The 21,821-nt window shown below is 38.5% G+C and overlaps 1 protein-coding gene across 23 annotated transcripts in view; it reads left to right on the forward strand.

Annotated features, from left to right (window-relative positions):
- The window catches only part of plekha5 (pleckstrin homology domain containing, family A member 5), a 220,552-nt gene that overhangs the window by 193,180 nt on the left and 5,551 nt on the right, over positions 1 to 21,821 (forward strand). For 10 of the 23 annotated variants that reach the window (XR_010911952.1, XM_067489761.1, XM_067489764.1 and 7 more), the window contains 14 exons: positions 123 to 185; positions 269 to 349; positions 464 to 616; positions 3,921 to 4,022; positions 4,217 to 4,325; positions 4,475 to 4,518; positions 5,797 to 5,994; positions 6,736 to 6,871; positions 14,552 to 14,673; positions 18,449 to 18,640; positions 18,761 to 18,904; positions 19,280 to 19,387; positions 20,414 to 20,559; positions 21,102 to 21,265. Coding sequence is in view for 17 of the 23 variants with exons in the window: in XM_067489761.1 (XP_067345862.1) it covers positions 123 to 185; positions 269 to 349; positions 464 to 616; positions 3,921 to 4,022; positions 4,217 to 4,325; positions 4,475 to 4,518; positions 5,797 to 5,994; positions 6,736 to 6,871; positions 14,552 to 14,673; positions 18,449 to 18,640; positions 18,761 to 18,904; positions 19,280 to 19,387; positions 20,414 to 20,559; positions 21,102 to 21,265 (1,762 nt within the window). In the remaining 6 variants the exon portion in view is untranslated. Of the gene's footprint in view, positions 1 to 122; positions 186 to 268; positions 350 to 463; positions 617 to 3,920; positions 4,023 to 4,216; positions 4,326 to 4,474; positions 4,519 to 4,642; positions 5,995 to 6,735; positions 6,872 to 14,551; positions 14,674 to 16,243; positions 17,235 to 18,448; positions 18,641 to 18,760; positions 18,905 to 19,279; positions 19,388 to 20,413; positions 20,560 to 21,101; positions 21,266 to 21,821 lie in introns of those variants that run through there. The other 13 variants (XM_067489769.1, XM_067489771.1, XM_067489767.1 and 10 more) reach the window with 12 other exon arrangements.

The raw sequence follows: 21,821 nt of genomic DNA on the forward strand, positions 1-21,821 counted from the left end.
CAGGGCATCCTTTTACCCCAGAGTGCACAAAGCAGCATTTTGTGCAGAAAAGTCTCCTCTCCATCGTTACAGATAGGTTGTTATCGCCCCCTGCTGTCTCTGACTGTGCGTCCTCTTCTCAGATCAGCCCAGATGATTACAAAGATGGCTCCTTCACCCAGCACACAGAGGAGACTGACATAGATGTAAGAGAAGCACAGCCTTAAGAAATACACCTCATACATTTCAAAGAAATTTCAAGCTCATGTGTGCTTCGTGTATGTGTTAGACCAAGCTGAGCAGACTGTGTGAACAGGATAAGGCGGTGAGGATGCAGGAAGAAAAACTACAGCAGCTACACAGAGAGAAGGTACAGCTGTCAGTGTGTGAATTCATGTTTTCGTCTTGTCCAGGTTTATATGTGCTATATTTAAAATGTGTGTGTGTGTATGTGTGTGTATGTGGGTGGGTGTGTGTCTGGCAGCACACCCTAGAGACGGCTCTGCTATCAGCCAGTCAGGAACTGAGTGAACAAAGCGGCTCTAACGCCGCAGCCACACAGAGCCTTGTCCAGCAGAGAGATGTGCTGCAGAACGGCCTGCTCAGCACCTGCAGAGAGTTGTCCAGAGTCAACACTGTGAGCACACCCCAACACACTCTGTCTCACACACGCACACACACACACACACAGCACTGCAGACCATGTGGAGGAGCTCTACTGAGGAAAAAAGTACTCTGAGGGTTCCTCAACACTGACAGTTTGGCCTGTTTTACTAGTTTCATATAGAAAAATTAATATTTGAGAGGTATCATGCATGTCTACAAGTAGCATGTCAATCTAAAATTCAGAGTGAAACATACTGCTATTTGGTCCTACTGTACTTACAGGAAGAACAAGAGTCCTCAAAATAAATTTAGTAGATCTACATAGAAAGCAGTCAGACAAACTAGATGATGGCTTAGGAGGAATATTTTTCTTTTTAATGTTAAAGTAGACTATGTTGTCTATATATAGTAAGATTACTACATTGAAGGTATAGAGACTTTCTGTTTGGTTAGTATTATTTATCTCATGCAGACTAATATGTATTTATGTATGTAATCCTGTATTTTGACATGGTAGCCATAGTGAGGTTGTGATTAAACATCACACAGTTTAACAGACATAATTTTCTGCACACAAGAGAAACAATTACATGTGTAAACCACAATTACTAAAACCAGTTTTTCCCAGCTCGGTCTGCACATATAGTTCCGCTAAGGTTAAAACATCCTGTAACCTGACATTGTTAGCACTGTAACATCATCACTTGACATATTGCAGACATCATGTGGTCAAAGCCAACATAGCCCTTGAGTGATACCATAGGCTCTCATGCTTGTAAGGAGATGGGTTGGTATTATAACGTATGTTATAACGTGTTATATGTTGTTTTGAATAATTAAATTTTTTTTTAATTACTTAATATGCAGCTAGGTGCCTTGTAAATTTCACACCAAGGATCATTTTCTAAAATGTTGTCAATTAAATGTAATAGAAGTACAATGTTTACCACTGTAATGTAGGGAAACTTTAGAATGAAGCAGCAAATGGAAACTAAGTAAAATGGAAATACCGTAGAATTCTTTATTAGAACACTACTTAAATAAATGTATGTCCCACCATTTATCATTAGTAGTAGTACTGTTATATTAATCAAAATGCTTGGCTGCACAGCACATAAGCGAGCTGTTACAGTGAAATCACAGGAAACAAAGCGACTATTCCCAGCACCATTACAGCTGTTACTATATTTTCGTTACAGTTTCTGGTTTTGCTGGTTAAGTGCAGTAATATTTGCAGTATTAGCCCTGCTACAAGCATACAAGCATGGGACTTACACTACCCAGGCCAAAGGAAATTCACATTCTAATATTTCATTGGACCATCTTTTGCTTTTATTACTGCAGGCATTCACCATAGCATCTTTTTAACAACCTGCAATGTCACATTTATTTCTGTCCAGATTTGCAATAATGTTTTGATGATGGGAGACCCGGAGCACTGCTTAAAGTCTTCTCCAGCACACCCCAAAGATTCCCAATAGGGTTAAAGTCTAGAGTCTGTGGTGGTCAATCCAGTTTTAATTATTTCAGCAATCTCCTTTTGTCTCCTTTTGCTATGACCACTGGTGATATCTTCCAATATGGTTGTAAAACAAATAGGAAACTAATTTATGCATCAATAAGGGTTGAATAACTTAGACATAAGACATATTCATCTCTGTTGTAATTATTTATTTGAAGGCTTCTACCTGTTTGCTAAGTTAAATCCAGGTTCTGACAGTTTTTGTTTGTTTGTTTGTTTGTTTTGTTTTTTTGGCTGGGGAATGTATATACATTAAGCAATTATTTATTAAATGGTATGGCCAATTGCTCCCTTCAGGTAAGGAGTAAATCACTGGCATAAGGAGTTTGGATTGACATTTATGGGTGAGGGTAAAACTGAGCCTCAGATTGACTTGTTGATTAATGCAGTGTCAAAAACCATGTGGATATTGTACCAAACCATTGTGGCAAATAATTGGGCATTGTGCAGCTGAGCTGCAAGGCAAAAACCTTCTGTAGAGCCGATCTTACTCATATCTGATGGTCCAACAATCAATTCACTCCAGAGATCATTGTATGACGAACATTGAACATTTATTGTATTTGTTTCTCAACCCTTGTTGGCTCAAACACCTTCATTTCCCAGTCAGTCTACATTCCAATTCTCATCCATGGTTGTAAGCTCAGGGGAAGAAATATGATGAAGAAATATGATTACACAATTCATTTCTACTGCCGGGTGGCTGTGCTCAGTCTTAATGGGTCTTTAGACACAAAGCGATCTGTCCTGCACCGGTCATTAGGTTCACGGATAAATAGGCTGACTTCACAAACTTTCTAGTGCGGTAGGTCTTCTGTAATATTAGAATATTGTTTATGAGCTGAATTAAGAATCTTAAATAGGTCTGTAGAGCTATAGAATGGGAACAAACAACATGCTCTGTACACATACAGTGTATGGCCTCTCTACATAAAATACACATACATGCCTGTTTAAATGGAAATCTGTTTCAATGATACAGCTTTCTAGCTGATGTTTATAAAGTTGTGTCTTAGAACTCAGGGAGTTCAGAACTTGTTGAACTTTGATCACAGTCCACACACAAGGTTGTTGAGCAGTGGGCAAGGGAGCTTAGACTAGAGCTGCTGCTCCTTCCAAAGTACCTCCTGTACACCTTCCATTGGAGACCCTGATGAAGACCCAGAACATGCTGTAGGGATTATATTTCTCATTTGGCCTGGCAACATCTTGGGAACCTCCTGGAGGAGCTGGAAAACATTGCTGACCCAACTCTGGATAGGCAGTTTCTAATGTGTGGATGAATGGACTAGATTTTAAGTTTAGATACTGTAGTTGCCACAGTACAAAGATTTGCCTATTTTCACAAACAGACATGAACGTCAGTATCAGCTATTGTTACTCTGGACAAGTTTACTTTTGAACATATTGTTGCTGTCAAAATCTGTGGAAACCATCACAGCCATACCCAACTACATTGGACAGAAAAGAACCTGAGACATGAAGCTCTGGTTCTGTTCCTAAGATGTTTAAGGCAGATTTTGTTATGTTGGTTATGTGGCTCTAGAAGTAAGGTCAGATCGTAAAAATACAACTTAGCTCACCAGCAGAGGCAGCTTTTGTTTCAAAGAAGGCTCCAAATGTCCCATTAATCTCGAGATGTGTGCAGTGTACACACAAAATGCGCACATAGTTTCAAGGAGTGTAAAACTACATTTTCTGAAGCAGTGAGTAGGAAAAGAAATGCTATGTGTCCTTTGGCATTGATATACACACAAGTCAAAGACAAACACATCATACAAGACCCTGTTGTTGCTTGGTGTTCTGGTTTTAGGAGTTGGAACGCTCCTGGAGAGAGTATGACAGGTTGGAGGCAGCTGTCATTTTGGCCAAGTCCAACCTGCTGGAGCAGCTGGAGGCCCTGGGCAGCCCACAGGTAAAACACACACACACACACACACACACACACACACACACACCCTAACCATAAAGTTTTCACCTACCAATAATGATTTACTTTATGGGGACTTGTATATGGGGACACATATATACTCACACACACTTTCTAGTATGATCAGCTGTTTGTGTGTGTGTGTGTGTGTGTGCGCGTGTGTGTGTGTATATCCTCAGACAGAGCCTCCAAGCCAGCGGCACATTCAGATCCAGAAGGAGCTTTGGAGAATTCAGGACGTGATGGAGGCTCTGGCCAAAAATAAACCACAGCGGAGCACAGACAACAGTGAGTCCACATCAATGTCAATTTCTCAGATTCCTGTCATACTTGTGCTGTTGTGAGTTTGTCGGTGGTGATGACATGAGGAAATTTTCAGGCGAGTGCCAATGCTAATAGCTCTTTCCTGTTACCTCTATATTTTGTGTATTCCCCAGGTTTTCCAGGTTCCAAACCTCTCTCCAGTCTCCAGAAGAATGAGGTAAGGCAGTGTCCCAGCCCTCGCAGCACATTCTAACATTCACACAGATTTTGTTTCACACCAATAATGTGTCTTCATGACAAAATAATGGCCAAAATAATGACAAATAATGTTTCACCAACAGGGGTATAATGGTTTGTTCCTTCATCCCAACATAAAAACTGTGGCAATCTAACATCCATGGTCACAGGAGTCATCAGGAATATAAGGATGTTTTTTCTGCATCAAATTGTATACAACCATTTCACAAAGCACACAAACAAAGCAACTAGTTTCAGTTTAATTCAGTAATATTCAGTAATATGAAAAAAACATTTTCAGAATCTTGACAGTAATTAATTTGTCACAGTGACCTTTATTTGTAATGCATTTATTTGTGAGCAGATAATGATTTTTTATTTTGTTTTGTACAACTACAGATTTTACAGCCGCCTACAAACTGTATTTTTTACTTTTAGCATCTCTCAGCTCAAAACCCACATATTGATTGATGTGGTTCAGTCAGTTCACTCTCAAACTGTGTTTCCAGAAGAAAAAAGCTGATAAACCCTCAACTGAACACAACCTGCTTAAGCCTAATTTGTGCTTCCTGTGGAAGGTGTCTGAAACATAATTATGTCATTGTGGCTGGCAAAGGAAATTTGCACAAGCGTGCTGCAGGCTTCTAAATTTGTTAGGTTTTCTCTACATATCTGTATAGTCTTGCCTTTTCTATGTAAAGTGCCTTGAGATGACTTGTCATGAATTGAAGTATCAAAAAAGTTGAATTTAATAGATTTTTGAAACTTGTCACACTAAAAGCACCATATTGTTGATAATTGGCTCATTGGCTGAAGGGAAACCTGACATAACCACTTCCTTACAGCCAGACAAAGATACCTAATTTCTCCCAGGAGTTGGTGGAGAATTAAACAGAGCTAAAAACAGAGGGAATGTGGAACCCATGTTCACCCATTGTCGAGGTGTGGCTCAGAATGGATGCTCATGTTAATCCATGTCTAATGTATCACAAAACTGTTAACTGACATGTTCAATTATTTTCAGGTGCTTTCAGGTGCAAGATCGCCAAAAGTAGTAGTAGTAGAAGGTATTAGAAAGGAAATTAACGATTTTCCTAAGTATTGGCATTTTAAATTGGATGGAGGTTAATACAAAGAAAAGTAGGTAAACACCGCTGGAAGATACCTTCATAGTCTTCTTGACTTCAGCAATTAAGGGACCTTCAAAGCGTTAAAACAGCCCCTCCCTACACAGACCCTCTGTGTCAAATCTCAACAGGCAGTGATGCTTCTGCCACTCAGTCCTCTCAAGGAGGGCAACGCCGTGCCCCCTCGCCCACCCCTGCCCCAGTACTACGACTCCACAGAGCGGCCCCCTCACGTGCCCCCTCACCACTCACACCCCAGCGGCCGCCTACCCCCCCACACGCACCGCCCAGAGGAACGCAAGGCTGGCTCCAGGAACGGAGCACACAGCGTAAGAATGGCCGAAACTTTCATGTACCCCACCCATCCAGCTCCATGTTTACTTCTTCAGTCCTCCATATTCGGTTGCCGTGACCACCATCCATAAACACACTGAAAAGTTGAATCTCTTCATTTCAGAACCCATTGTTACACTGATTTTCATAATTTTCACCCTTTGACTCTATCCTGATCTCAGTGAACAGTGCACACTGAGGTGGCTCACTCCTCAGCAAGCCCCATTTTAGATCAGTGTAACTCATTTCAGCACTTTTTCTTTTTTCACCCCTGCCGTCCATAATCCATACACATATTTTTTGTGGGATTTCATTTCTTTAAGGGTTTATTTGTATTGTCTACCTGTTTTTGCTCTGTTGTTCTGTTTTTATGTCATTGTGTTACATTAGATTTTATGGTAATATTAAGAGCACCTCTTTTCTACTTTCTACTTTTCAGAAAGTTGAAAATGTCAATGCCAATTAATTTTTTTTCAATTAATTACTTTTTTATTAATGCTTCTAACGAATATTTCCACAAAAATCATTGTAAAATTGTTAGTTTTTCTTCTTATTAACTGTATGTCATTTCTGTTGCTTTTTTTCTATAAAGATTTACTTTATTCTACAAATATTACAAATTACGCTCGTCGTTTTTTTAAATATAGAGATGTATTACCTTGGTTTGCTTATACAACCTTTATTTTCTACATGTCTTTCTACATTACCTTGAGTGATCTCTGCCCTCCACCTCACAGCAAGCTCCAGACTATCGGCTGTATAAGAGCGAGCCTGAGCTGACCACAGTTAAGGAGGAAGTGGATGAGGCCAACGTTGAGGACAAGGACAAAACAGAGACCTCAGCTGACAGTAAAGACATTGCAGCATCAAAAGGTAACTCATGTACAGTAAATTTGATACCTCTATGCTTAATCCAATTTTCAGGAATGCACTCCTTTGAATTAATCTATTAATAAAATGTGAGGCAAAAAATTTTGTGAAGTATGAAAAAAAAGTATATATAAAAAAAATAGCAACATTTGTTTACTGCTTTGCTTAAAGACACAAAGTACTTCAAAATCACCAAAAAACATGCAAAAGTGCTTAAAAATGACAATGCTCTGAAAGTGTCCACAAATATCTGACTAAAATAAAAACAAGGCACTCAACTTAAAAAAATGTCATTACTACAAATTCAAAGACTCAAAATAAACAAAAGTTTGATAATAAATCATACTAAGTCACACGCACTGCATCATAATCTCACATGTACACTACTCTTTTACAAACATCTGTCATATGAGACATAAATCATACTAAATGTCGAACCCATGTGGTTGAGACAGTATGATTGTGTATTTAAAACAAAAAAAGGTGTATGAGAATAAATGTAAGAGTGAAATGTATGTGAGAGTATGACTGAAAAGGAAGTTGTATGATTAAACAGGAAAACTGCTTAAATCCTCTTGATTGATACACAAGGAAAATGTCTTCCTTTCTCTTAATTTGCCAGCAGTTAGGAGGGACTGACCAAGATTTGGGTATGTTTGAGGCCTTATATGCATGTTTTTGTTCTAATATAAACTCATATGAGAACTCGAGATCAATGGAAGTGACACAGACAGCTATGAATATTCCAAGAGTACCTCCAACTGGACATCCCCGTTGTCCGCAGCACAACATACTACATGACAAATAACTCGTTGTTTGTCTCTTGGAATGAGTTGGCAAAGAATAGCTGTGTGGTTTGGAATCCACAGAAGGACAGTGTGCCGGCACAGACAGCAACTTAAAATTGGATCACTGAGCTATACTGGAATGTCTGACACAAACCTGACAAACATTATTAGTGAAATTCTTCAAACCACCACAAATGCAGGTGAAAGATATGTGTTAGATCATGCAACATCAGAATACAATGCTGGCGTGTGAGGCAATGCCACAGTTGCAAATGTGTGGGTATCATGGACACTTCTCCCCACAGGCATAAATGTGGAACAATAAAAAATAATTAGGAACAATAAACTCGTGAGGTGGAGGAAGGTCTTTCATAGATGTGTTGATGGCTTTAGTCAGAATATCATATACTTGCAGTGCTTCAATAATAACAGGGCATCTAGTGTATTGGAACTGTTTTGCACTGGTGTAGAAAATATTGGACTTACCTTAAGAATATGGTGTGACCATGGCATGGAGAACACGCATGCCACATGCTGGAGAGAAGAGGCAGTGTCTTTACCAGATGCAGCATCCACAATCAGAGGATAAAACGATTGTGGGCAGAGCTGAATCGAGTTGTATCATTCCACTTCACCAATCTATTTACATTCATGGAAATGAGGGCATACTAGAGTCCACAGATGAACTTTTTGTCTCCACTACATCTACCTGCCAAGAGTCCCAAGGGCGACTGCACAGTTCCGAAATCAGTGGTCCAACCATGGATTATCTACACAGGGAGGACAAACCCCTCTTCAACTGTGGCAGAGAAGTGTTATCAATCGAATATATTTTTATGGGAAGTGAGACATTTGATTTTAATGAAGACATCCCTCCACAATTAGAGACTGTAAACAATATAGTTGTTCCAGTAAAAAACTTTAATGTAAATGAAACAGCTCTGAACAGGATTCAAGAGACAGTAGAGCCACTGAGTGATGATAGTAACCATTGCATAGAATTATCTTTAGGTCTATTGAATTTTCTTAGTTAAGGGTATCAAAGTTGATCAGCACACTTTTGGTTATCGATCAAGAGACTGAACAATAGTAAAATTGGGATTTTCTTTGAGCTACTGTGCATTTATGTTTAAAATAAAAACAAATAAAAATACTTTTTTCAACCACTCAGTCAGAACTAGTAGAACATTTTCCTTAAGTTGATTATGAAGAAATTTGAAATCACAAATGTTTTGAAAGCCTAAGAATGCCACAGCAGTGCAACAGTAAAATACCAACAATGTATCACAGTGAAACCTTAATTAGTTTTCTCAACCAGCAGCAATAAGTTTAAAGTGTGTTTTTTGCATAGAGCTGATGATTTAAAAGAAACACAAAGAGGTCTAACAGTCATGCTTAACAGGGCACTTTGAACCATCTTGTCCAGTTAATTTTTACCAAAACCCTGTGTGTTACCTAATGCAAAGTCCATGCTCTTCTGGAAATGCTCATATGTGTCAACCAGTGGCAACTTGAGGCAGTTGATGCAGGTGTTTGCCATAGGCAAAGAGAGTTTAGGGCTTAAGGACTAATCATGCAAGAACTCAACCGATGGCTGGGGCGAAAAGCCTACTGGAGAGATGACACTTGCACCTGTGGCAAAGGCTAGGATTTGATGGTCCTTCTTGCTCTAATAAAGAAAATCAAGCAAAAAACAAAGAAATAAGCAAATCATAAGCAAGTACAGTACCACGAGGGAAAAAAGAGAGTAAAATTGAATATGGAAATCAGGAGAGATTAACAACAAGTGATTTATTAGGGGAAAAAAGTAAGAATGCAAAGTAAAAAGGATGGAGAATTGAATGGAAAGAGAAAGAAAAGAAATAAAATGAAAACAAGTAAGTGAAAAAAAAAAATCAAAAATAAAATCAAAAACAAAACAAATCAACCAGAGGAACAGTTTAGGGTAAAAGCATAATAATTGTGATTCATTCTCTGATCATTATTGCCTGTTGCAGTTTAAATGCACACATGGCAAGAGTTGTCAAAACATTTTTCACTAAGCATCCCGTGAATTTATAGTGGACTGCAAGAGAAAATGTCATGGCAAACAGCAGTAATTACCTTCTACATCCTGCAGGTAATCCCTCCAAAATGGTACAACAAGTATCTCTGCCCTTCTTTTGTTGCTTCCTATTTCAAACAATCGGACGTGGAAAAGTTGATCCATCATTTCAGCTGTGAGTGGAGATGGTTGGTGGTAAAATAAGGGCCTAAAACCTTTTGGATAGCATCCAGAACACCAGGGGTCTTCAGCCCAAAATCACAAGACAAAGAAAGAATTCATTTGCAGAGAATTTTTAAGCAAAGTAACAAAATCAGGAATATAAAGTTTAAATCTGAAGCCTCTATTTTGAAAAATGCTTTGCGGCACCAAAATAAGGCAATTTATCTGTGACACTGGTTGCTTATAAATTTTCCTATAATGTTCCTTCCTTCAAACATTGGTGAGAGCATCAGGGCTTCCATGAGCAATCGCAAAAATTGCCTCCTTGGGGCACCAAGATCGACTGCTTACAATCCCACGTACCAGATGTACGTGGGATTGTGGGAGAATCGTCTGAAGCCTCAAATAGCACCTTCCAAAACTGCAGTCCTATTGATGTTGAAACTGCATCTTTGGTTACAGTCAATTTCAGAAGCCGATTTAGTATTGTGGTGTTCAGATGTCCTGATGAAAGAAAGAAGGGAAAAACAGATTAAAATATAGATAAGAGCAGAATTCTGTTAACAATGTGTTATTCATACACAACTGTACCACATTTATACCATGGCATGTCTAACAGCACCTGCTGTATCTAATCATTCTAAACCATAAGTATGTAAAGATGTGGTTCTTATTCCTGTAACATTTGTTTGGATACAGTATGAAGCTGGCAAAATTAAACATAATGTAACACTGGGAGATGCAAGCTCACTTCTTTAATTCTGACTAACAGAGTCTATAAAGTACCTGCATCTGTAATTGAAGGTAGAAAACTACTGTTAGTGCATCTACACAAGCATGGTGGGAACATTTGAGCCTGACTAGTGCTCCTGTCAATAGGTGGAATTAAGTTACCATTAATACCATTAATTACACCAATGATATTTGCAGTTACTGGACTTATTAAAAGTGTAACACAATTAAGTCACTTACGTAGAACGTAAGACTGGCTATTTTAGCCTTGTTTAAGTCATCATCAGAAGAAAGCTCTGAAACTGAATCCATAATTGAAAGATAAGCAGCATAGTCTTCATTGCTAGCTGATGTAATCAGGTTCATGGTGTCATCCAAAGTCAGTGAAACCAGAAGCTTGAGGTGATAGAGTGCACAGGCGTTGGTCATGTGGTCACAGGACTGGGTCCCTATGGTCATGTCATCACTGGACTGGTTCTCTCTGTTTTCACCAAACTGGTTTCCTGTGCTCTTGCTCTTATTGTATTCTTGCTTTGAGGCAGTGGATCGGTTTGCTTTGGCTCTTCTGGTTAAAGAATAACTAAAAACCTCCTGTGTTAATGCAATTTAGTTTCCCCTGCCCCTTGTAATCATATAGACACGGATCTGATTAGCAGTGGCTCTGTGGTCTGAACTGGATGTTGTAGCATCAACTTCCACACAATTTATATCTGAATCAGTGTTTTCAAACTAAAACAAAACGAAAATGTGAATAATTAAAAAAAAGCACAAACATGCAAACACACACGCATCTTGCTAAAACAATAAACCTGTATGATCCCAACCGCGATTACATTATTTTTTTAAATAAATCACCAGAACTGGAAGAACACTTGATGGCCTAATGTGCACTGCCTTTGATCTGAAAACTTTGTGAGTTCAGTTCCTGGCCCTCGCGCAACTTTGAGACCAGTTTGTTTCCATATAGCAAGAGTTCAATGCTGCACCAAGAAAGTAAAGATAAAATTCAATTAAAAACTATATGGCAATAAATCTATGAGCTTTAATATGCATAGCGTAACTATAATAGTTGACATCCTCAGGAAGTCTGTCCTTGAATGCTTCTTTTATCGCTGCAATGACAGTCTTGCATTCCCACATTTTCCTCATTTCAAAAGCACTTAAGATATGGCCACTTTCTGAAGCCTTCTCCTGCTTTTGTGCTTGCAAACATCATCCTGTGCTGGATGAAGTAATAAAAATGACATCCTTGTTGAAGGTAGGTTGATTCTGAGTCGGAGGCCTAAAGAGTGTACAGATATACAATTTTGTTATTGTTTTTGTTAGTAGTAGTAATAGCAACAGTAGTACTAGTACCAGTAATAGTGGTTCTGCAAGTAACATTAAAGTTTTTTTTTTTTGCCTAAATTTACCATCAAAATAAGAAAAAAATGTTATTCTACCAAACTGAGAAGAATATCAATGACTGACGGTGTATATAAAGACACAGATCTAAAAATGTGAAAATTTGGCTTTCAGTGAAATACTCGCAACACCACATCCAGCCATTCATTCTTTTGCTTGCACATCAGATCAAAGTTTAACTTACTAAATTAACAATACACATAACTTTCTTATATATTTAAAGTATTTCACATTATAAACTATTGTTATGTTTAAATGTTTGGCTCACGCATGTATTAAAAAGGATGCCAGCAAACATTTCTGACGTTGTGACAGCCGTTGAGGAATTTAAAATGTTGTTTAAGAAGCCAATGCCTTCATTAAGTTGCTGTCAGTCCACTATTTTCTGTTCATCACTGACGATTAACTGAGAAGTGGGGTCATAGCTGCGAAATCTCTCTTAGTATACACACAAGCCAATCAAGAACTGAGAATTTAACATTAATTTCTTTGCAGTCTAACTAATTTCCGATCTATCAAACTCTTGCACTCTAACAGCTATTGTCATTCACATATCCAGTCATTCTTTTTTACATTAACTATCATTCTGTTTTTTACACATGAAAATATATACTTGTCTTATCCATCTCTCTTTCATTTGCTACTTCAGTGTTTGCAAGTTCAGTGTGAAATACATTATTATCTACTTATACATATGCTAAGCTTTTGTTACGAACATACACTGTTGCCCTCACTTAACATTTTTTTATCATAATTAAATACATATGATACCATCCTCTTTCATGCAAGAATATAACATGTGCCTATGAATATAGTTATCTATGTTATTACGTGTAGGAGATTATGATATATACAAGAAAGTGTTCTTGGGTGTTTTAGAGAAAAAAGTAATCTGTCTAGGGGTGTATGATAGTAAACACAACGATGTATGATTGTCAATAAAAAAAAGGATATAGTAGTATGTGTAAAATAGTATTGTAGTTAAAAGGTGAGATTATGATGCTGTGTGTGACTTACTTTTTATGGCTCAGGGGGCCTCTCATACAAAACGAGCATTATATGTACTTATCTCTCCAAGTACATATAATGCAGCTTCAAAACAGAACAGTTCAGGGAGTGAAACTTAATCCAAGAGCTGAAATTGAATCCAAGATTTTAAAGAAGGTCGAACCACTTAACTCACCCACAGACAAAGATGAAAAATGACTGACAAATATGGTATAAATCCAGAGGTCAACATTTTTTCCAGAATTTAAGCTTTTTGGAATCTATTGCTTTGACCAAATCCTAACCATCTTTGTCCTAAGGAGCATTATCAGGAAAAAAATATCTATGTCTGCACCAAGTTTGTTTGCTCAGTTCTAAGGACCCGAAATATAAAACCCATTTCTGACCAAAGTGTAAATACATAAATAAATACACCCTAAAACAGTAAATGCACCACTGGAGGTTCATTTCAACTCTTTTAAAAATAGTCCCTGGGGTTGTGTATATATACTGTGAGATTCCAGGCGCATGAGCCAATACGGGACAGGAAGTGCAATATACAATTTATTAACAAGAAAACAATAATTCAAGCAGGCATGCAAAGGAAATACAGTAATCAAACAGGAGAAATAATTAACAATTTGGAGGAAAAAAAACCCTTACTAGGTAGGTAGGAAGGTAGGAGGAACTAACAAACAATTTAGAAAACAAACTAACTAAGTAAATGCCAAGACTGACTCACTACGATGACTATCTAACAAACAAAAACAAACTTCAGGACTGACTGAGGCACTGAAAAGGTTATCAAGCTGGTGGTCGGGGAAAAAACAGACCGGAATAGGGACAACAGGATACATGAGGAGACACACTAGCAACAAACAATGGGAACGAGAGTCCTTATAAAACAAAAACAGCTGGGTGATGTGAACCAGGTGTGTTGACCGGTGCCGGTTGAGGAACAGAAAGCCAAGAGGGACCGGAGACAGACTGAGGTGGAACTGAGTGGTGGGAAGCCTTAGCTGTTGGGGAGGAGAACTGCGGGGAGACATACAGACAGAAGATAAAAAAAAACAAACGAGACAAGAACAAATTAAATCTAACCAAAGAAATGAAAAACCTAACTTCTGACATATATAATAATCCCCAACAACCTCCACACAGCAGCATCCCTGATCAGCAGTAAGACTCAGAAATCCAAGTTGGAACGAAAATGTACAGAGATGATCCACAAAAGTTGAGGAACAAAGTTTTATGGACTGATGAGACCAAGTGGAGACCAGCGAACTTCTGTGCCCCTCACTAAAGAGAAGGTTAAAGTGTTTTGCAAACGAATACTTTATAAGTTTTGTGAAACAGAAAAATGTGAGTGAGTGAACACAGAGGCATACATCTAGCTTTAATCCTCCACCCAGCTCCTTAATGACAATAATTCTGTCCCTGGGTGTTGTTTTGTATCTTTTGTGAAATGGAGCATGGCTAAATGTTCTGCTACAACATGAGCAATTAGCCCGAGTGCAGTGTTCATTAATGTGTAAGTGACCACATTCCACATTGTCTCCCCAACAGCGCCCCCATACCCAGGGGGCATCGTCTCTTCCAGGACCAAATCTCCCATGAGCCCTCCTGAGTCCTCCACCATCGCCTCCTATGTCACCTTGAGGAAGACCAAGAAGCTTGAATCCAGATCAGTAAGTTTGCCTTTGGCATCAACAGAGACACAAAACATTACTTGGATGAACTGATTTGAATCCACAAACATGGCAGAAACCGCCCAGAGGACTTCTGTGCTGATGACTTTTAGTGCACATGAAGGTTCCTTTGAGTAAGAGCTCTGTTGACTTGTAATGTATTGCTACATACACATCTGAATTGACAAAGAGTATGGCACTTTATTTGTTGTTGCAGCAGGGGTAGACTGGCCCAGGTAGTAGAGGGGCTGCCCACTGACCATAGGGTCGGCGGAGGTTCGCTCTTCACGATCACATGCCAAAGTGTCCCTGGACAAGACACTGAAATTTGTATCAGTACAAATTGGGGAGGGTTGCGTCAGAAAAAGCATCTAGCGTAAAAACTGTGCTAAATCAACATGTAAACAAATGATCCGCTGTGGCGACCCTGAACTCACAGGATGCGCTGAAAGGACCAAAAGTTCAAGGCAGGCAGGGTTCTTGCTGTACATGTGTTACCTGATGTTTTCTCCTTTTCCCTTCAGCTCCACTGTCGCTCTTCTTATCTCAGAGCTGAGACTTCTTCTTCAAATCTCTGTCTTTTGTTCTGGGTTCATCTAGCGGTCAAACTTACTAACTTGTTTTTCTTATTTTCTGTGGAATATACACTCTGTGATCACAGTTGTCTTAGTGGCGTTTTCTGCTGATTTTAAAATATCTCCAGTAATTTAACTCATTAACTAAAATTCTAGCATCCACCCACAGAAATACTCATAAACAAATAGGATTTGGAAGAACAGAAATAATAAAAACCCTTAGTTGAAGCAGTGAGAAGAAAACTTAGAAGTGATAATTAAGAAATACTTCAAACAGATAAAAGTATCTGCATACAACATGTTACTTTAAGCTCTAGTATGTGAGTTTTTGAATATTTTAACTTGAAATAGATTCTATTATCTATATCTTATTGTGGACAGGTGCTGATCAGCAGAGATATTTGCTTCTAATGGCCGTGACTCACCAAGTGGCCAGTCATTCATCGCTGTTCCTAATGGAGTGTTGTGCACCGTTTGCACAAGTTGGACCCTTGTCTGCAGCTTTTCAGCTGAATCAGATGGTTGACCACTCTGATTGGCTGTTCAACTTAGCAAATCTGTGCATGAGTAGATATGGACGGCTGGCAGTGTACGTAGTGCCATTTGGAACTTAAATGATCTGCACTTATATAGCGCTTTTCTACCTATTGGCACTCAAAGCGCTTTACACTGCTTCTTATTTACCCATTCACACTCACAATCACACACACACTCACACACCGATGAGGGAGCTGCTATGCAGCTGGCCAACGCTCACCGGGAGCAACTAAGTTGGGGTTCAGTGTCTTGCTCAAGGACACTTCAACATGTGACCGGAGGAGCCGGGATTGAACCGACAACTGTGAGATTGGTGGACAACCGCTCTACCAGATTAGAAATCCGTATAAACCATATAAATTGTATTAACCATGGCGTGAAAATATATCTGTATGCATACATGGTTTGTATATTCAAAGTCCAGTCTTCACCTTTTTTTCTTTTGCTCCCTAATACAGGCACAGAATGTACATTCTGGCTGCATTCTACATCCAGCTGCTATAGTCTCGGCAGTGTGTTCAAATGCCCTACTGTTGATAGTTTAATGTCAGCTTGGTTTCTCTCTAACTTAAAGATAATTTTAAGTAAAACCATTCATGCAGAATGACTCATTTCGAGAAAAATGTCTATTGTTGCACTATATGTTAAAGCCTAAGTTCATTTTAATAATTGTTGACTGGTTTGTGAATTCCCCTTTAGCGATCAACATGTATTATTGTTTGATAATTATACTTTACAGTATATTAGTAAAAGCTGCAGTATAACGTTGTAGAAATATAATAGATAATTTTTATGTAAATGTCCTGTATTCAAAATGTTACGTAAAATTAATAGCTCAGAAACTACTTGAAGTACCAAAAGTATCCTATGATGATATTATTTTTGTAATAATTATTGAGGCATAAATGTATTATTTTAATGTTTTCTAAAGTTTAGTCTTATTCATAGTTTTAATGGTCATATGTTTTGAATTAAGTAGTTATAATGTGAATAACTTTACATAATGCTAAGAACTTGCTAAGAACTGTGTGAATTTCACAGCAGGGTAAAGCCAATAAAGCCTGATAATTATATTGTATTTTATTAACCTCCTTCTGAAAAATAGTTAATAATAGTAACTTATAAATTAAATGTAGTAAAGAACCAATATGTTCTGAAGTGTAAAACAGCAGAAAATGTAAATACTCAATTAAGTACTTATACATCTGGATTTTGCCTAAGTACAGAACTTAAATCTAATTTCCACTAAAACTGTTGGACTATTAATTTGAATCTACAAAGTAATAGTAACTACCACTGAGATATGAATGTTGTGGGGTAAAATATTTAGCCCTGAAATGTTATGTATATATGTATGATAACTACAGTCCTTGGGCATATGTACTTTGTTACTTTCACCAGTGTAGGAAGAAATGGTCGAGCCTGCAATAAAAGTATTTTGTTAATTGTTATGTTACAGCCTTATTTCAAAATGGATCAAAGTAATTATTTTCTTTAAAGTTTTACAAACAATACCCCATAATGACAATGTATAAAAAAGTTTGTTTTAAATCCTAAAATAAAAAATGAAAAAATCACATGTACATAAAGTATTCATGCCCTTTGATATGACACTCAAAATTTAGGTCTGGTGCATCCGGTTTCCACTGATCATCGTTGAGATGTTTCTACAACTTGACTGGAGTACAGCTGTGGGAAATTCAGTTGATTGGAAATGATTTGGAAAGGCATAAACCTGTCTATATAAGGTCCCACAGTTAACAGTGAAAGTCAGAGCACAAACCAAGCCATGAAGTCAAAGGAATTGTCCGTAGAACTCTGAGACAGGATTGTATCTGGGCACAGATCTGGGGAAGGGTACAGAAATGCTTTATTGAAGGTCCCAATGACCACAGTGGCCTCCATCATCCGTAAATCGAAGAAGTTTGAAACCATTAGGACTCTTTCTAGAGTGGGCCGGCCGACCAAGAGAGAAGGGCCTTAGTCAGGGAGGTGGCCAAGAACCTGATGGTCACTCTGAAAGAGCTAGAGCGCCAGTGTTTTGTTTTGTTTTTTCTTTGATCTGATGAAACACAGACTGGACTCTTTGGCCTGAATGCCAAGTGCCATGTCTGCAGGAAACCAGGCACCACTCACCACCTGGCCAATACCATCCCTAAAGTAAAGCATGGTGGTTGCAGCATCAGGCTGTGTGGCTGTTTTTTAGCAGCAGGAACTAGGAGACTAGTCAGGATCTATTAATGGCTATTCACCGACGCTCCCCATCCACCCTGATGGAGCTTGAGAGTTACTGCAAAGAAGAATTGGGGGAAACTGCCCAAAAATAATTGTGCCAAGCTGGTAGTATCATACTCAGAAAGACTTGAGGCTGTAATTGCTCCTAAAAGTGCTTCAACAAAGTATTAAGCAAAGGCGGTGAATACTTATGTACATGTGAATTTTTTTTAAAAATACATTTGCAAAGATTTCAAAGCTTCTTCGTTTTTATTATGTAACAAACATAACAAAATGTGGAAAAATTCAAGTGCTAGGAATATTTGTAATACTGTAAGTCCACACATTTACCATTTACATGATTACGATGCAATGTCAAGAAAAGTCCAAGCAGTTATAAATATCAACAGGAATCAACAGGGCTTAATGTGTGACATTGTCCTGTCCAGGACCGCCCCAGGAGTGCAGTGGATCAAATAGGGTTTGGGGAGCGAGAGGTGGGCAGAATGAGGATGAGCGTGGAAGAACAGCTGGAGAGGATGAGGAGAAACATGGAGGCTTCAACGCTCCGCGAGAAGAAGAAGGAAACCCCATCCCGCTCCCCTTCCTTCAGCAAGGACAACCCTTTTGTTATCATACAGGTGATGTGGCATCCCTGCCACACACCCACACACATAACCATACATACACACATACAAGCTCTAGAGCTTCTTTACACTTATTGAGACAATTCATTTTAGTATGTGTGTGTGCACATGCAGACCCAAGCCCAGGCAGAGGGGGCCTGTGCAGACCCTGTGAAGCTGGAAGCAGCTTTGCAGCAGCTGAAGTTGTCTCACATGGAGCAGAGGATGGTTGCTGAGGTTGATGGGACTCAGACACAGAGAGAACCAATGGCACCACAGGTCCATCATATCCATAAGTTTTTCATCCAGAACTCTCAATCCTCAGAAAAAGAGATTGTGTTTTTGAACTGTTATGTAAATACATTTTTGCTGTGTAAAATGTAAACAATCATTTGAAACCTAGCTGTGAGTGTAAATTGTAGAAAGACAACATACCACAGTGTCCCATTTTGTTACTAGTAATCCTGATTTTATTCACTAACTTCAATTTAGCACTTTGCATTTTTTTATTAGTTTTAAGATGCTGATTAACAAAAGTCCTGATATCTAACAAGTTGCTGTGCTTGGCATTAGGTGCAAAGCCTTGTGCACCTTTCTTCCTTTCTTTGACAACTGTATAAATGTCTCCTGTTGTGATTCTATTTCAATCTCCAGGAAATGCAGAGAATGGAGGAAGTGAAAAATGACAAGTGTGAGGAAATGCAGCAGGACATACATGTGACCCTACAGAGCGTGACGGAGACCAACAGCATCGACAATGAGGTACTGTAGAGAAGCACTGCACAGTCACAGTGAACATGTACGCTTGTCATAAATCAGTCAGTTCCTGTTTTACTTTCGACTCAATTTAAAACAGTAAAAGGTCCATTCTATTAATAGATATGGCCAGATATATCTGTATTTTTCTTATTGTCCCAAAAGACCAAGAATGTATTCTAGTCTCTCAGTACTCTCCAACCTCCCTACTTGGGATGTATGTATTTTCAAAAACACATCACAATATACAGTAAAAAAAAAACTAATTAATTAAGAAAATAGTTGCTCACTGTCCCAAATAATATTCAAACACAATGAAATTGTTGGGAACTATTTTCAGTGGTGGATTAACCCACGTGGAATATTTGGGGAAGATGGACAGTCAGTGTGGTATAAAAAGTAAAATAGTGCTCTAAACTAAAACAGTTGGTAAGTGTTGCAGTGGTATCGGCTATTAGTAAACTGGTGCAGTAGCTGCTGAAGTCTACTGGGGGCTGCAGCAGGTGGAGAAGAATCAAAGGGATTCTATGACTCTTCTTCTCTATACACAACATTCACTGTTAAATTCCCCATTTGTAATCCCACCCCTGTCTGCCACACAGCAGCTAATCATTTATTGTGACCAGAACATCTCTAAATCTAATCTGGGACAATAACAGCGGATTTGTGATAATGTAGAGAAAGCCAGGTGGGCTTTAAGGGGTTTATCTCCTGGATTCAGACAGGATTGGTAGTTCCTGACGGGCCTGGGCTGCTTTGCAGTGGGATGCCACCCTGGAGCTTCGTAGAAGCATTCACAGCATTCTTATTCCACAGCAGTGCAACACTGATTTACCTATAGGTTAATCAGAAACACTAAATGTATTCGTGTTTTCTTATAGTTTTTTACTTATTCACTCACTGATTCTGTCATCAGAAATTAAATATTATTACATATATCATCATCTGCCAATATCAATGTATATTTCTCTGTAGTATTCAAAATAAAGCCTTTTTTATCAACACGCTGTGACTTGCTTGTGTGTGTTTTAGCTGTTTGAAAGCCAAAGGGTGGTTATTCTGGACCTGGGCACCGAGCCTCAGCGTGTGGAGATAGTAAACCTTCAGCCCTTTGAGGATGACGAAAACAGAGACCCAGATCTGACCAGCTCACCTACTAATACCACTACTGAAAACAGGTGTGCGTGCGTCCGAGTGTGTGTCCGTGTCATTCATACCACAAGAGGAAAGCTCTATTCTGGTAGTCTCATCTGTCAATCAAAGCAAATGTACCAAAAACCCACTTAAGTTTCAAGATGCATAACATATTTTTAATCCACTACAGGACAAAGGAATATTCACTCTTTCACTCCCTTTAGCTCAGGTTTGGTCTCCACCAACCTTAGCTCTTTAGCTTCTAATTTGTTTAATGATATGAGTGCAGTTAATTGACCAAAACACAGAATATCATAAAAGAAGCCAAAAAGCTCAGTAAAGCTAGTGAGTTGGTTACAAAGATGACATCTTACTTATTACATGGAGTAATTTTTTTCAGTTTTAATTAAGAAAGAAATGTTGCAGCTTTAAGTATCAATAGTGTTCATTAGTGTGAGTGAAATTGGGTTGAAAACATCCCAACTTCACAAAATACTATTAAAATACAGAAAGCTATGCCCTTTTAATGTTCGTAGTCAGTGTGTAGTCTGTCCAGCAATCATCTGAGTTTGACTTCTGATTGCAGCTTCCAGACTCCTGAGCCTGAGACGCCGAGCCCAGAGCCTAAGGAGGAGGACACAGACATGACACAACCAACCACCAGACAGGAAAACCTGGAAAAGAGCTTGGACTCTTACAACCAGCTTACAGCTGAGGACAAGATACAAAACAACAACAACATGTTGGCTTGTAAGTGAAGATAACCTTGTCACTGCTGTAACTTTCAAAGTAGCAGAAACCAAACACACTCATTCCCATATATTTCTGTATAGCTAGTAGTCAGCTCTGCACTTTGCAAATCAAATCAGTTTCTGGACTAAATTAATGGGTCAGTCCAGAATTTAAGGTAATTTTTTGTCCCGCACATGAAATTTCAAATAATCAACCTCAAAATACTAAAACTGAAAACTCCTGTGTAACATACATTAGCTCTGAGACAAAAAAAAAACTAAAAGTAGTTGTAAAAAAGGTGATTTAAAATATTAAATACCAAATAAATCTTAATCCCCCCATAAATAGCATTTTTCTCTTGTTCCCAGTTCATAATGACCAACTTACATGCCACATTGAACTCTTAAAATATGTCTCAAATCTATTTTCTTCGTAAGGTTTTTTTGATATAGGGTCTTTAGTAATTGTTAAAACAGTTTTGATTCATCAACTTGCTTTAATAAAAAATAGGCGCTGAAGTTGTGTCCCACAACATGTGCGTAACCCTGTTACTGAAGTCTATTTAGCCTGGCAG

The sequence above is a fragment of the Channa argus genome, chromosome 21, assembly GCF_033026475.1.
Source record: "Channa argus isolate prfri chromosome 21, Channa argus male v1.0, whole genome shotgun sequence".
Classification (NCBI taxonomy): domain Eukaryota; kingdom Metazoa; phylum Chordata; class Actinopteri; order Anabantiformes; family Channidae; genus Channa; species Channa argus.